This window comes from Antechinus flavipes, chromosome 6 (genome assembly GCF_016432865.1).
Source record: "Antechinus flavipes isolate AdamAnt ecotype Samford, QLD, Australia chromosome 6, AdamAnt_v2, whole genome shotgun sequence".
Classification (NCBI taxonomy): domain Eukaryota; kingdom Metazoa; phylum Chordata; class Mammalia; order Dasyuromorphia; family Dasyuridae; genus Antechinus; species Antechinus flavipes.
Window position 1 is genome coordinate 251,903,195 of NC_067403.1, and position 14,191 is coordinate 251,917,385.

At 34.4% G+C, this 14,191-nt stretch overlaps 1 protein-coding gene across 1 annotated transcript; it reads left to right on the forward strand.

Annotated features, from left to right (window-relative positions):
* Positions 1 to 12,170: 12,170 nt before the first annotated feature.
* LOC127539882 (vomeronasal type-2 receptor 26-like) lies at positions 12,171 to 13,480 on the forward strand. The gene has a single exon (XM_051964299.1). The coding sequence runs from the start codon at positions 12,234 to 12,236 to the stop codon at positions 13,161 to 13,163; it is 930 nt and encodes a 309-aa protein (XP_051820259.1). The 5' UTR covers positions 12,171 to 12,233; the 3' UTR covers positions 13,164 to 13,480.
* The last annotated feature ends 711 nt before the right edge of the window (positions 13,481 to 14,191 follow it).

The window sequence follows — 14,191 nt, forward strand, 5'->3', positions numbered from 1 at the left end:
CTATAGCAGCTAGTCAAAATCTTCATTTGCATTTGTGAACTTCCAATATTGTTTCATTCTTCACAGCCTCAGCTGAGGAATGTGTCTTAAAATATGCTGACAAAACAGCTGTCATCAGTTTGAACTGTTACTTCCTTTTCACTATATGAATTATATTACTCACATAATTACCAATTCTTCATTTAATCTAGTGCCTAATCAAGATATGTATCCGATCATTTTTTACACAAATAATTTCCACAAGCCTATAAATGTTTATATCCATCCCTCTTTTATCAAACCCTCCTTGACTTCCCAACAAGAATTGACCATCTCTTCTATGGAGCATTGTAAGAGTCCCCTAATGACCATCCTGCCTACACCTTTACTGACTTTTGCTAGTCGTCCCATAGCTGCCCAAGAAATTTTCATGAAGGTAAAGGAAAGATTAAAAGGAATAAAAGTTATTGGCAAACAAAAACCCCACCTATTTACCAAAAACATCCCCTTTAGCATTTACCAGTATTAGAGGCACTGCTTGCCCGGTGAGTTATAACTTTAACGGCCGTGGTATCCTGATCACGCAAAGGTAGCATAACAGTACTTAGTAGGATACTTCCATATTTGCTAAATTTGCGTTACTTTTTGGTACCTCTCTAGTCAAAAGTGAACTTCACAAGCATTTCATTCTAAAGTCTAATACACATCATTTTTTCTTTATATTTTTATATGTTCTTGAAAGGTCTTAGAAGATGTGCAATCCAAGTCTCTCATTTGACAGATATGGACATTGATGTTCATGGTGGTAAAATGATTTGTCCAGAACCACTCTATTAGGAAATGTTAGGGGTAAAATTTAAGACAGGAATTAGTGACTCTATGTCCAACATTCCATTTACTTGGAGATCTTTCCATTTCTGTGAATATAGAGTTTTTCCTGTTTTTAATATTTATATTTTTCCTTTCATTTTAGATCAATGATCAACCATTACCAACATTTTCTCATTTTCCAATTTGCTGTGGATGAAATTAATAAGGATCCCCATTTGTTACCCAACTTGACCTTGGGTTACCAACTGCTCAATAACTTCCACAACAATAACCTAGCTGTGGAGAACTCCTTGATATGGCTCTCAGGGAGTGGTCCAACTATCCCTAATTATAGGTGTGACAAGCAGTCCAATTCAGTGGCTGTCATTGGAGGAATGTCAACCACACTGTCCATGGTCATGGCTACCATTCTCAAACTTTATAAAGCTCCACAGGTAAGGAAGCCCAATATGGTCACTCATTTTTATTCATTATGTTATTTGTATTAAAAACAGCAAATCCTTTATAATCTCTTCTGGGGAAGTGGGAAGTGGCAGTGAGTTGCTGAACAATTTTCAGAATTTTTAGGCACTGTTCTGACAAAAAGAGATACAAAAATGAAGGAAATAACCTTTCTACTAGAAAACTCGGTCTGTCCAATAGCTGATTGGTTTAACTCTTTTAGGTTTGAATGAAGTAAAAATCTCACCAGCTAATGGGCAATTATGAATGACTTAGTTATTCTCAGAAATTAAATGAAGACAATTCCAAAAAATTTAGGATGACTGCTATCAATTTTCAGAGAAAGAAATGATGGATACTGAATGCAGATTGAAACATACTTTTTTCCTACTTTAATACACTTGACTTTTGTTTTATTTTGTTTTGCATATACTTTTGAAACATGACTAAATGAAAGAGTTTTGCATGATTGCCCATGTATAATCTATATCAAAGTACTTGTAGTCTCAAGGAGGGGAGCACGGATTAAGAGAATTTGAAACTAAAAATTGTATAAAGCAATTATAAATCAGTTTTGTTTATATAAATTGAGAAAAAGACAAATTAAATTAAATCCAAACCCATTGTTTCCATTTTCCTCCCCCCCCACAAAAAAAAATAAGCCTGAGTTGACTTAATACAGGTGAAAACATTAGTTCAGCATAATCTTCTGACACAGGAATACTTTGAGTATAGATACTAAACTCAGAACACAAAAATATAATTACCTGGTGAGACCTCCTATCACAAAAAATTTAGGTCGTAAGTATTATCATTGCGATGATTATGATCCTGCTATATTATTGACTGGCTCAGGTTTAGGGACCAAAAACTGCATGTTTTGGGATGGTTAAAACTACCTGCTCAGTGTCTTATCAAAATTACAATATCTATGGTAATGTGTACATTAAGTATAACTTCATATAGTCATAAAACATATATATAGAGAGCATCATTTATCTTCATGACAAGTATTTGGTTTTTATGAATGTATTTATTTTGTTGCACAGTTTACTTATATTTCTTGTTTATTTTGCTTTTTGCATTATTATGTAGGTTTGGTGAGTTTTCCATTGCTATTTTTTCTATCCTTATTTATTTTTCTTTAACCAAGAGTCATGGGTCACTAAGAAATATGAATGTGGTATGTGCTGTAGGTTATTTAGACTGGTAATCATTGACACAATCCATCAAATGTGTGTTGAATTTGTATTATTTTTATTGATAAAATTTTTTTGTTGTTTTTAAACACTCATTTGCTCCATTTAATATGATTTTTTCATAAATATCTGATGGTGCTCCTAACTTCTATAAGATAGTGTTGCCTTCAAATGCTTTTTCTGCATCTATTGAGATGATCATATTGTTTTTGTTAATTTGGTCATAAATATGGCCAATTATACTGATAGTTTTCCTAATATTGAACCAGCCCTGCATTCTTGGTATAATTCCTACTTGATCATGGTGTATTATCCTGGGGATAATTAGGATAGTATTCCCTTATTTGCACCATAAGTTTTCAGATCAACTCAGAGACACATAATGGAGAGGGGATATTTATTTTGTTGTTTTTGCTTTTTTTTATTTTGAGTTCCAAGTTGTATCTCTGCCTTTCTCCCTATTCGTCATTCCAGAACATGAATATTTGAATTGAATATATATATGTGGAGCAATACATTACATGATTCCATAGATCAGTTTTTTTCACTGGAGGTGGATAGTCTTTTCATTTATATGTCCTGGAAAAGTGATTTTATTTTTATTTATTTGTTTGTTTGTTTTTATTTTCATTATTTATTTATGTTTTTTATTTATTACTTAGAATAGCTTTATCTTTCAAAGAGACTATTTGAATCACATTATTGGTATTTTGTGCTGTATTGGGGGTATTGAATTCATTGTTTTCTTGTTTTTCTCATTTCACTCTGCATTGTTTCATGTGAGTCTTACCATGGTTTTCTAAAATCAACTTGTGTGTTATTTCTTATATATTTAGAATTCCATTACAATTATTAGCAATTCATGCAACAGTGCCCTAATGGATGGTCAAAGAATCAAAATCAATTCTTGGCTACCCCTAAGAGAGCTACTATAAATATATTTTTAAATATAGCCTTATAACCTTTTTCCCTGATTGCTTTGGGAAATAGATCATATAGTGGTGTTGCTGGGTCAAATTGAAGAAATACTTTTTTAACACCTCTCTGAATGTAGTTTCAGATTTTCTCTTCAAAATGATTGGATCAGTTCACAATTCCACCAATAGTATATTAGTATCTAATCGTCCCACATTCTTGTTGCATTTGTCTTTTCTTTCTTCTCTCATTTTAGGCAATTTGATAGCTATTGGCTTATATCCCATAGTTCTTTTAACTTCCATTTCTCTAATCAATAAGAAAGAGGATACTTTCTTAGCATTATGTCAGGTAGAACAACTCTCAATTCAATAAAAATGGGATTGGCTTTCTAACAGGGGCTATAAAAGAGAGCCATCTCACAATTACTCTTATGAGACAAAAATTTCCATGTTTGTGGGCAATATTTTATGTATTTTTTACCAAAAATCTGAGTCTAGTAATAAAGTACTGTTATAACCTGTCATCGAATGAAACAGTACTACCAGCCACACTTCTCATTTTTCCACTTCATGGGATGAAAGATGTTAAAATAAATCTCCCAAAGACTTGGCCATTGCGGTGTTCCAGTCACAAGGACATCAATTTGGGAATCTGCATCTGGATACCCATTTGATTTTGTTACTAGGGACCTGATTAAATGTGGAGTTCACTACTAGTTACTTTATCTCATTCTTAGAAAATTAGGGCTGAAGGATATTAGAAAGACACTCTGCCTATGATATTAACCTCTTGCTGCAAAACAAATCTCGTGACTGAAGATTCGACAGTGGAAGATATTTCTGGTTAGAGGCATGTGAATGCTCCCTTATTATGGAGCAGTGAATCATTGCTTATCTCATAGAGCTCTTACTAACTGGGCAAGGGTAATATGTAATGCCTTCCTTGACAGGAGATTTCAGTGTGAGAAGGTCTCTATCTCCCATCTCTGGTTGGGTTTGGGGTAGAGAACTTTTCCTTCTAGACCAAGCTCTGGATCACATTTCTTGGAATCGGCACAATACTATTCTTCCTGAAATCCTTAGGTGAGTAGAATTCCTGTAGTAGAAAGGCTTAATAGATGAAATGCTGAGGTGTGAGTTGAGAGATGAGTTAGGGATAATGCTCAAACATTTAACTAACAGATTATGCAGGAAAGAGTCATTTCTCCAGGAATCAACATGAAAAAAATAGGAGTAATAAGGTAATGTTCCCTAGACACAGATTTACTTAAATAGTTAAGAAAAAAGATCTAATGGGTAAAGTTGCATCAAAGAGAAATGTTCTTTTTGGAGGAAACTGTGTTTTCCAGCATTGGACAGTATCAAGAAACTTAGTCATTGATTGAAGAAGACATGGAGAAAGGGTGCTAGGTGAGGTGCATTTTCGAATTTCCATCTAGTTGTATAATTGTGTAATTCCATTCCATAATAATGAAATTTGGGGCTGTGAAACTCTAACTTAAAATGAGCAATTATCCGTTACTTGTTCTGTGAAAGACAATGATTGTCACTTGATATACAAAAGTGAAGGAGGACAGAATCCTACTCTGAAGGAACTTAAATCTTCATTCCAGTATTCTTTTTTTTCCCATTTAGATCAGCTATGGTCCGTTTGATCTTCTCCTGTCTGATAAGGTCCAGTACCCTCACGTCTATCAGATGGGAAGCAAACAATCTACTCTCCACCTCGCATTCATCCAACTGATGCTACATTTTGACTGGAATTGGGTTGGAGTGGTTCTTTCAGATAACAAAGGAGGAGAAATTTTTTTCAGCAATCTCAAAGAGGAAATGGTCAGGAATGGTCTGTGTGTAGCTTTTAAGGGAAGAGTGCCCCAAAACATTGAAGTGGAGGAATATTTCAGAATTTTTTCTGAGATCATGGCATCATCATCAAATGTGATTTTCATCTATGGAGATCCAGACTCCCTTTATCAATTTTCTATTATATTGATTGATTTTGCTATTTATGGGAAGGTATTAGTCACCACCTCTTCTTGGGATTTTTCTCCAGTTAATAATATTGACTCTTCTAACCATTTCCATGGTACAATAATATTTTCTGATCACCAAAGAGAGCTTCCAGGTTTCACTGATTTTATAAAAAGCTTGAATCCCAGGGTGACTCCTGAGGACATTTTCCTAAAGAATTTCTGGGAGTCAGTCTTTTCTTGCAGACTTAAAGTAGATAAACATATGGAAATGTTAGATTCTTTATGCCCAGAAGGACTTTCCTTAACTAAATTACACTATATAAATTTGGACAGGATCACAACAGAACTGAGTTTTAATGTTTACAATGCAGTCTATTTAGTGGCCCATGCTCTCCATCACATGCTCCAGTCTGAGGCAAGAGAGACATCACACCTTGGACAAAATCCAGATCTTTCTTGGAAGGTAAATGATATGTGTACATTACATAGCACAGAGTCTGGCATATAGTAATTACTATATAAATGCTTTTTCTACTAAAATAAGATAACTATTCTTGCCAGAGATATCATTTCTAAAATAATTACAAATTTGCTTTTGTTATTTATTGTTCTGGATTAAGGAATGCATAGTATTTAAGTAAACTTTCTTCTGTCATTCTTCATTTTGTACTACAAGGCAAAACTTGCCTTTTCTTCCAATTCCCTTTTGCTTTCCCTCTATGGAGAATATGACAAGATTTTTTTTGCTTTTTGGGGAGTATGTTATTGTAGAAGATGTTGCAAGACTTCCTAGAACTGAGAAATTTTGACCTCTTTGGCATCAGTGGTTGAAGTACAGAATTATGTTACTATGCTGTTCAGAACTCTCTTAGATTATAATAGATGTCATGGGGTCATTTTTGAGATGCAACTTTTGTGCTGTTTTTTCATCCTTTGATATATTACAAAAGCTACTCTGTTTCTCCTGAGAGATTCTTGACCACTGAGGTACACGTTATGATTACCAGAATTAGACTCTGCTGACAAAGGTTCATATAGACAAAACAATAATTTTTTTTTAATAGCAACATATAGGTGAGATTTGAACTAGAAGGAAAGCTGAATGCTACAGAATCCATGCTTTTGAATCGTGATGCTAAAGAAGACTTTTGAGAGTCTTTTTAACAGCAAAGAGATCTAATCAGTCAAAACTTCAAGAAATTAATTCAGAGGGTTCACTGGAAAGTCCAACCTAGAAGATGAAGCTAAAATTCTTTGGTGGCATAATGAAAAAGTTGGATTTATTGGAAAAATCCCTAATGTTGGAAACGATTGAAGGCAAAAGGAAGAGGGGACAGCAAAAAACAAAATGGATAGATAGTGTCATGGAAACCCTGATCATTATCATGAATAGAATTGAAGAGATAATGTAGGACAGAAGAACCAGGTCCATTACGGTCCATAATACTGTAAAGAGTTGGACAGGAGGAATCAATAACTATAAAACAAACATGGAATATTATTTCTAATTAATTTCTTTTTTCCCTGGAATAATGAAATCTTACCACAACAATTCTCAGTGAGAATAATGGAGATTGTATTTCTGTTTTCCTCCTTCTCATTTTATGTTCCATCTCTCTAAGGAATTTTCTTGAATACTGTCAATCGAACAATGAAAACTAGATCTTGTGTATCCAAAATATTTTGCTAGCTTTCATTGAAGCCTCAGCTTGTCCAATTTGTCTTAGATGGTTTTAATGATTCCTTTTCTTACAATTTATCATTATGCAATTTTTTACATAATTTCTTGCATTAAAATTATTCTCCTATTTATTTTGCATTACTGAATATTTCAAATGGTTTAAGATTATAAAGCATTAGTATTTGCTTTCCCTTCTATGCCTTCAGTAGGAATGTCAAATTGTGCTTTATACCTGGTTGTGTTATCAACAATATTAGAGGTGTGTACTGAACTTTTTTATTAAAAAGACTTTTGAATAAGTAGTAAAAAAATCAACAAAAGAAAGAATAATAAGGGACAGCTAAATGGTGCGGTGCATAGGGCACTGGCCCTGGAGTTAGGTGAAGCTGAGTTCAAACCTAGCCTCAAACACTTAATACTTGCTAGTTGTGTGGCCCTGAACAAGTCACTTAGCCCCAATTGCCTCACACAAACACACACACACACACACACACACACACACACACACATGCAGAAATCCCCTTAAAAATACATCCATCATCTCATGTTTTTAAGCACCTACTCTATCCTAGGAAAATTACTGAGTTCTGGGGATACAAAGAAAGGCTCCATCTTTGAGGCTCTCACAATCTAATGAGAAAGAAATGGGAAGCTTCTGCTTATAAAAGATATTGAATTTCCTCTGACCACACATTTTAGAAAGAACTTTGAATGCAAGACATCAGAAATATTTGGAAGAAATTACTGATTTGGCAAAAGGAGGATGAAATGGCTTTTGAACTAAATCCTATATTTATAATAATTGTTTACTTGCTTTATTATTCTTCCATTGTCTGTGGTTAGATATGGAAAAGCAGAAAAAAACCTCTAAGAGAAGCTCAAGAATTAGAATTTGAAGCAAAAAAGAAAATGAGAACTTTTGGAAGCTCTAAATTCAGAGCCCACTTATGAGGAATATCCCAGGATATAAGCATGAATCCATATTTCTCCAATGAATAATGACTATCTCTTCTTGCTTTCAGATCCATCGCTTCCTGAAATGCGCCAATCCTGGCAACAGTGCTAATGATAAATCTTGGGGGAATGGAACCAGGATGGTGGCTGAGACATATGATATTCTGAATTTCAAATCCTTCCCTAATTCTCTTGAGGTACTGGTGAAAGTGGGTCAAGCGATCCCTTTTAATCAGGAATTCAGCATTAATGAAGAAGATATAGATTGGCCAGAAGACTTTTCTCAGGTTAGGGGCCAGTGAATATAAGCTTTATCACCATGCCTGTTTCAGTCCTTGACACTGTTATTTCGTGATTGGCACTAGAATCCTCCCCACAAGCACATGAAATATGTGTGACAGGGTGATAGCATCCACTTCCTCTTCATTTTTGCTCTAAGACAGAGCTCTGATTTTCTTTTTTTCAATCCTACTTTCAAATTCTTTCCAATTAAGTTACATGATGGTCCTTAGTTAAAAAGAATTTTCCATGTTTGGTCCTTATCCCAAATCAAGTGGGCAAGTTTGAAGAATAACAATAGGATGGAGAGTGGGGAATTTTTTTCCCCAAAGGGTCCTTTTGCACCAAAGACTACCCTATATCTAGAATCCAAAAATTTTGAAAGTAATGTGTCCTGATATCGTGTCCCAAAGAATGACAATGGTTTTAGACATTAACTTGATCAGAAAAAATTGTTTCACCTTTTAGGTTCTGATAACTTAGTATTCTTTATATTAAATAATTTTGTTTCATTCAATCTGTAAAAGAACTTTTTTTTTCCATGAAGGACTGAGATCTTAACAATTAAAATAAAAATCAACATAGTTGATTTGTGCATTTCAGGACAAAAAAAATTCAATAGATCAGATTTCAAAATTAAGTAGATAGATCATTGTGGATTAAGTGGATTTAAAGTAAAGAAATATTCAAGAAAGAGTTAAAATAACAATAACTTTTTTTAATATGCTGATGTTTGGAAAAGACAAACTTCCAGAGAAAAGGAAGGCTGAGAAGGCAAGCACAGTGATGCGATAGGAAGTACTCTGAACTCAGAATCAGTATTATTTTACTACTACTAGAATTCCAGTTTTACCTCCGCAACTGATGAGAATGGTGATCTTTCACTATTTAAGTAAGTAAGTAAGGGATGTATTAGTATTTGTTGAAATGAACTAAATTGAGTTGAATTGAACCAGTGGTTCTAAGTTAAGTGATCTAGAATAGATCCCTTACTTTTTATAAGTCTCAAAAAATTCTCCTGCTATAAAAATGAACCAAAGGTGACATCTGGAGAATAAAAATAATAATTTTTAAAAGGGAATAATCAGTGCAAAGATATTTTATTTTCTTAGGAAATTGTTCTTCTAAGATAAAAACAAACCACAAAATGTAGATTCTTCATTTAAGTATGGTTATATCTTTTGCTGATGTCAAGCATGTGTATCATTATATATAGTTAATTATTTATGTGATTTGATCATTTCCACCAAACTCTTTACAACTCTCCCCAGAATAAGGTCAACCCAAGAATAGGATTAACCAATCAAATCATCTAATATTTATCTAGTCTCAATCAGAACTCTTTAATTAATACATTACAGTGAATAACCTCTAAAATAATAATCCCTCAAACATTCAGGATATTTTATGAAAACACAAAAATAGTTCCTCTTATGTCATCAATTACCTATTGAAAAATAGAGTGCACTTTTAAAATATATCAGTATTTGGAGGCAAAATATGCCACAATATACTACAGTTTAAAAAAAAATCAAGGAACATAATTGTGCCTAGTGGAGAATCTGTGCAGGTTTATTGGGGAAAAGATGATCTGAAGTGGAAGATGGAAAATAGAGAAAGAATTTGACATTGAGAATTACATTGTTTTTGTCCTACAGAATTGCAAATACTTTGTTATGAATGTTTTTCATAGGAGAGGAATGAAACCCTCTTGACCGCAGTATATCCACTTTCAGCAGTCATTCTTAACTTACAATGACATTTTCTTCCTTTCTCTTGTACAAATACAGACTCCAACTTCCATTTGCAGTCTGAAATGTGGCCCTGGATTCAAGAAGACAGTCCTTGAAGGCCAGCCTATATGCTGCTTTGATTGCATCATATGCCCCCAAGGGAAGATTTCCAATCACACAGGTGAATTCCTAAAGATAAACTGTCCTCCCAAAGTAGTAGACATTTTACTCTTTGGTGGGAGGAGGAGAATCTTAACTAGAAGTAACTTTTCCTTCATCAAAATAATATTTTCTGAGTTAAAATAATAGTGCACTTATGAAATCCTTTTCATTTAATGCACTGTGGGGGATTTTTGGTCATTTCTGTAACTATCAAGAGAATCCTCAGGTACAAGATACCAAAAATCTATCCAAGGAGAACCCAGTATCATTTTACTACTATTAGAATCCCTAATGTTTGCCTTTCCATAGTGCCCAATTGTAAATTTCCCCATTTCTGTGGTAAAGCTTATACTAAAACTTAAACTTACTCTTCTCAAGTCTTAAGGGAAATTTAAATAATCTAAAACAGAAAAAGTCTAGATATTACCTAAATGTAGGTAACTTTGGCATTGAAAATAGGGAGTCTGGAAACAACCTTCTGGAAAACATACCTCCATAAAAGTTTAAGCAGAGGACTCTGGAGAATGTTTGTGAAAGGTTCTTTTCCTTGGAATTGCAGTCTTGACGGAAACAAATTGGTTCACAAAAAATTGTATAAAAATCTTTTCTCCCCTTCCCTACACCACAGTATTTGAGGTCCATTGCCAACACTGAGTTGGCCTGTCCTGATTAGTTATGTAACTGACTTGCATTGCTTAGTAAATAAATTGGTATAGCCAAAAGCTTTTACCTTGGTTTCTCAATAGTTTTATCAGTTCACTAAACATAGTGTCTTGTTTCTTTTGTGAACCAACTTTGACCTCCATGGCACCCTTTTGTCTTATTTTTATTCATATAATTACAGTCAATTTAGAAGATTAAAAATTTTCTCCAGTCATATAATTGTTATCATTTCTTTAAATTCTTCATAATTGAATCATTGTAAGAATTTTTAAGATTTGCATAAACAACCTGATATTTTATGTACTTTGCAATTATTTGAAATGGAATTTATTTTCTATTTTAAACTTTTGGATGTTTCATTACATAAAAATGTAGAGTTCTTAAGGGTTTACTGTGTAGCCTCATTGATGATTCTATTAATTTTACCTGTTATTGTCTATTCTAGTTTCCCGGGATTTCCATGCCATTCAAAAATAAGGATAGTTTTATTTCTTCCTTTACTATTTTTATGTTTTAATTTCTCTCGTCATAATGCAATTAATAACATTTCTGACAATATTGCAATTAATAAAAAGTAGATTTGTCATCTTCACTTTTTTCTTAAACTTCTTGGAAAAGATACTCATCTGTGTCATTGCATACGATTTTAGCTATATAAAGGCGTATCATTATGATATAAAAAGTTGGCCCTTACATTTACTTTCCATGACATTCTCATGATAATTATTTCTTTTTTTCTGAAAATTTTCTGAAATTTATTCTGAGATAAATTATTGAATAATATGTAAGATACAGTCTCTGTGAGAGTAATTATCCCTGGAGTAATGCATACACATACAAAAGATTTTAACACTGATGAGTAGAAACATGAAGGAAACAGTTTTGAAATGCCCACTTAATGAATGGTGGAAACTAGGAAACCATTGTCAAATGTCCAACATTTTGTTTCTGCTTAAAAAATCAATATCTTTAAAGAAAATATACGATAATTATTTCATCAGTATAAGCAGAACATTGTACCATAACAACCCAGAAGATTCAGTTATAACCTTGCATTAAAAGGACATTACAAAGTCTTGATCATCTAATTTATTAGTTCTTGGCTTTCAACGATGAAAAATGTGACAGAAGAAATGGATTCAATGTCTCAGAGAACTTTCAGATCTCATTGTGTGTGGTGTAATATTGGAAGTCATTAATATTATATTTAGTAATCATATAATAGAGAATCAATATCATCACCATGCTGTTTTATTCATATGTGGAGCTCCATCTGAAGATAAGGAATTTTTTTTTTTATTTAGCTTCTAGAATTTTTGTCTTTCTGACTTAAAATAAGTACTACAAAATGAGGCTGTTTGATATGGAATAACTAAAACTGCATTATTAGAAAAACTCTTATCTATATATGATAGAGTGAAATGCTTTTTGTTGTGGTTCTCACAGATGCAGAGCAGTGCCTGCAGTGCCCTGAAGATCAATATCCCAATAGGGAAAGAGATCGCTGCCTCCCCAGGATTGTGACCTTCCTGGCCTATGAGGAACCTCTGGGAATGATTCTGGCCTGTGCAGCCATCTGCTTCTCCCTCCTCACTGTGCTGGTCCTGGGGGTCTTTGTGAAGCACAGAGACACCCCCATAGTCAAAGCCAATAACCGCAGTCTCAGCTACACTCTGCTGGTCTCCCTCAGTCTCTGCTTCCTCTGCTCCTTGCTCTTCATCGGCCATCCTACCACAGCCACCTGCCTGCTGCGACAAACCACATTTGCAGTTGTCTTCACAGTGGCCGTTTCCTCCATTTTGGCTAAAACCATCACTGTGGTTCTGGCCTTCAGGGCCACCAGACCAGGGAGCAGGATCCGGAGCTGGCTGGGATCCACAGCATCTTACTCTCTCATTTTCACCTGCACCCTCATCCAAATGTGTCTCTGTGGCATCTGGCTTGGGACATACCCCCCCTTCCTGGAGATGGACATCCACTCTGAGGTTGGCTCCATTATCATCCAGTGCAATGAGGGCACTCTCCTCATCTTCTACTGTGTCCTGGGCTACATGGCCTTGCTGGCCTTGGCGAGCTTCACTGTGGCTTTCCTGGCCAGGAACCTGCCAGATACTTTCAATGAAGCCAAGTTCCTGACCTTCAGCATGCTTGTGTTCTGCAGCGTCTGGATCTCCTTCCTGCCCTCGTACCAGAGCTCCAAGGGCAAGGCCATCGTGGCCTTGGAAGTCTTTGCCATCTTGACCTCCAGTGCTGGGATTCTCGCTTGCATCTTTGCTCCCAAGTGCTATGTGATCCTTCTGAGATCAGACAGAAATACCCTGGAGATCCTGAAAAGGAAAGGTACTTCCTGAGAAGCCAGGATGTCCCAGGTTCTTCCTCACCACTCACAGTGATGTAGCTCCTTAGCTGCTGTAGTCTTAATAAAATGTTTTAAATGTATCTCACTTCTCCACCTTTTATTTTCTGTTAACACAATCTCTTTCATTGTCAATTGAATCTAATGGCATTTTGAAAGCAGTCATATCACATGATTTCTGAGAAGTAAAACTAATCAATTGCTCTGTTGAATTTTTTTTTTTACAGATAGCAGACACTATTAGTAATGATGTTAAATTATACTGCAATAAATCAATGAATTTACAGATATAGCTACAGCTGTAACCTTTGAACAATCCATCCAATCCTCTACTTTATTGTTTACTTATTTACAAAATTGGAACTTTAATATTTCCCCAATTTGTGAATCTGTTTTATCTATTATTATATTTATCAAATGTTATTGGATGAATGAATATATCCATGAGAGATGTCCTGGAGTATGTATAAGACTCAGTGATGGTTTGTCACCAATGAATATGAACAAGAAGTTACTATGCTTTTCCTTCCTTTATATCAGTTATGTAACTGTAAAGTCATGGTCTGTTGTAGCATTTGTCAAAGCCTTACTGTTCTCTGCTAATATTGTGGGGAGTGATACAATGTAAACATCAGTAGCTGATTTTCGTAAGACATAATAAAAATGAGAATGTAGTCACATTACAGAACTTATTCTCTATTTTCTCTTTCGGGAACCTATTTCCTTTATAGTATTTTTGAGATGATATTTATTTATCTAATCTCCCATTACTCCTTCTGGGCAGCATTCTACTGTTTGTTTTTTGAGACAAGTATGAATATTTTCTGGGCTCAGAATAATTTTGAAGATAATAGATTGTGGAAATTCTGAGCCACCCTCTAAAAAATAAACTGGATGTACTACTTTTTTTTTTTGATTTGCACTAATATATATATTAAAAGCAAGAGGACAAAAATTACATTTTTTTTTGTTTTTTCTATTTTCCTAATCTTCACTGATTTCCACATTTGAATAAAATTATCT

What these genes read in the sequence shown, in the direction of transcription:
- LOC127539882 (XM_051964299.1), top strand. Translation starts at nt 12,234, where the DNA reads ATGCTTTTTGTTGTGGTTCTCACAGATGCAGAGCAGTGCCTGCAGTGC.